Source organism: Palaemon carinicauda, chromosome 17 (assembly GCF_036898095.1).
Source record: "Palaemon carinicauda isolate YSFRI2023 chromosome 17, ASM3689809v2, whole genome shotgun sequence".
Lineage (NCBI taxonomy): Eukaryota > Metazoa > Arthropoda > Malacostraca > Decapoda > Palaemonidae > Palaemon > Palaemon carinicauda.
Window position 1 is genome coordinate 44,063,582 of NC_090741.1, and position 2,535 is coordinate 44,066,116.

Below are 2,535 nucleotides of genomic sequence, written 5' to 3' on the forward strand. Positions count from 1 at the left end.
GGTGAGTTGGGGATTTGTGAGGAATCGGGAGAAGCTCGATGGTGAGTTGGGGATTTGTGAGGAATCGGGAGAAGCTCGATGGTGAGTTGGGGATTTGTGAGGAATCGGGAGAAGCTCGATGGTGAGTTGGGGATTTGTGAGGAATCGGGAGAAGCTCGATGGTGAGTTGGGGATTTGTGAGGAATCGGGAGAAGCTCGATGGTGAGTTGGGGATTTGTGAGGAATCGGGAGAAGCTCGGTGGTGAGTTGGGGATTTGTGAGGAACCGGGGGGACATTCCGTTGGGGGTTATAGAGTTTAAAGCAGTGGTTACCAAAATGGGAGCCATTTCCCCTTGGGGGCCATATAGCAAAATGTAGGGTTCTCTTGCTTGAGGGTACACTCGGGCACACTATTCTATCTAATTTTTCTTCCTCTTGTTTTGTTAAAGTTTATATAGTTTATATAGGAGTTATTTATTTTAATGTTACTTTTCTTAAAATATTTTATTTTTCCTTTTTTTCCTTTCCTAACTGGGCTATTTTCCCTGTTGGAGCCCCTGGGCTTATAGCATCCTGCTTTTCCAACTAGGGTTGTACCTTAGCAAATAATAATAATAATAATAATAATAATAATAATAATAATAATAATAGGGGACCATAAGCTGATGCTATGTCCAGATAAAACCGAAAGGGTTGAGAGGGTAAGCAGCCTGTGGAGGGAACTCATAAGTCAATTCATGATTCTACAATGTTTTGTCGCCAGATATATAATTCTGTATGCTTGCTATAAAACAAAACATGGAGAGGTATCAAGGTAACAGAAAATTTTCACTTAACAAAAGGATAAGGCATAAGCTATGGATTATGTATGGAAATCTGTGATTTTAAATCTTGTGTATTTTGACTAGTACCTGACTTTTGGGTTTGCAAGCATTACTGATAAAGGTGTATTGAAGCCTCGGTGTGTAATTTGTGACAAAATACTTACAGCTGAATTGCTAAGGCCCTTCAAAGAAGCGTGATCCAGATATTAATCTATTTACTTGAATATCATAAAAATATTTTGGGATGAGATAAGTGAGCCCAATGTCCCGAAATGTTTTTTTTTTTCCCCTTGGTAGTCACCCAAAAACAGTTTAGCAAACATTTCAATGTTACCGATCGTAATATATTTGTGTACACATGTAACTGTATGTGAATTCATGTGTTTGTGTTGTTTTTCGGTGTCACCAATTATCTAAAATGTTTTATATAATTGACAGGTTTTGTTTGTTTTCCTAAGATGTGTTTCTTTATTTGACAGGTCAGAGGTTTTGTGTGTTGTTTTCCTAAATGTGTTTCTTTATTTGACAGGTCACAGGTTTTGTGTGTTGTTTTCCTAAATGTGTTTCTTTATTTGACAGGTCACAGGTTTTGTTTGTTTTCCTAAGATGTGTTTCTTTATTTGACAGGTCACAGCCACGAAGAGGCCGCCCGTCTCATCGCCAGCTGTTGGGTCAGTAGATCGAGACCCGAGGTCGAGTTCATGGTGGTCGAAAGAAAGCCGACGGCAGCGGACGTCCGTCGATCGTCGATATCCCTCCTGTCGCAGATGTAAACATTCGATTTTAACCAAAAAAAAAAAATCTTTTATAAGAGACCGATGTGAATGTCGATCGTCAGATGACTCTCCTTGCCTTGGTGTGCATCGTTAAAGACAGACAGAACAGACTACTTATTGACCACCAGAAGGAAGCTTTCAGCCTCATAGGATCAGACAGAAGAGGCCTCTCTCTCCATTCACAAATGTAAACATTGTACTCCCAGAGACAGTAAAGGATGACCCTCGAGATTCGAGCTCTCTCCTAAACAGTAAGGAGCTTCGTGTCATAGAAGGATACACTCGGATATATGTAGGTTCTTAAGAGCTTCTTCTCATAGAAGGATACACTCGAATGTAAACAGGAATAGAAATCTGTCAGTTCTAAGATGCCATCCTATTTTAGATCAAAGAAGAATATTCATAATCCATCCTCCTAAAAGACAGATACAAGGGAGATCTCCCACCTGAAAATTGACAGAAGCAGGCGTCCGACGACTGTCTAGTCTCCCTTCTGTCTCGTTTGTCATCATTCGAGGTAACAGAAAATTATAAGCGACTATCTTCAGCCATACAACCATCCACAGCTATAATCATCCCGTTGTAAAATGGCTAGTACAGTAGTAAAGTGTTCGCCTAGCCTTCGCAGGGCAGCAGATCGATCCCAGCCCTGGACCGTGAGTTTAAGCTGTTTAATGAGGGAGGCCCCTGCTGTGGTTGAGCACCACAGTAGGGGATTGGGCTCGCCCGGCTGACGTTCTGGTGAGTATTTATTCTGACGAAACTGGAACTGAAACCAGACAACTTTAACCTTTTAAAATGGACAGGAGGAGATGTTCTTCTACCGTCAAGATTCTTCCTTTCCCGTCTGTGATTCAAACACCCTCCTAAAACAGAGCAGACATTAGATGACCTCCTGTTGAAGACAGATAATCTACTTAGGAAATCAACAGCAGCCATCGTCCGTCAATCTTAA

At 41.1% G+C, this 2,535-nt stretch overlaps 1 protein-coding gene across 1 annotated transcript in view; it reads left to right on the top strand.

Annotated features, from left to right (window-relative positions):
• The window catches only part of LOC137656710 (whirlin-like), a 755,303-nt gene extending 753,047 nt beyond the window's left edge, over window positions 1-2,256 (top strand). The window contains 1 exon segment of the mRNA XM_068390933.1: window positions 1,432-2,256. Coding sequence (XP_068247034.1) covers window positions 1,432-1,577 — 146 coding nt within the window. The 3' untranslated portion in view covers window positions 1,578-2,256.
• Window positions 2,257-2,535: the final 279 nt, after the last annotated feature.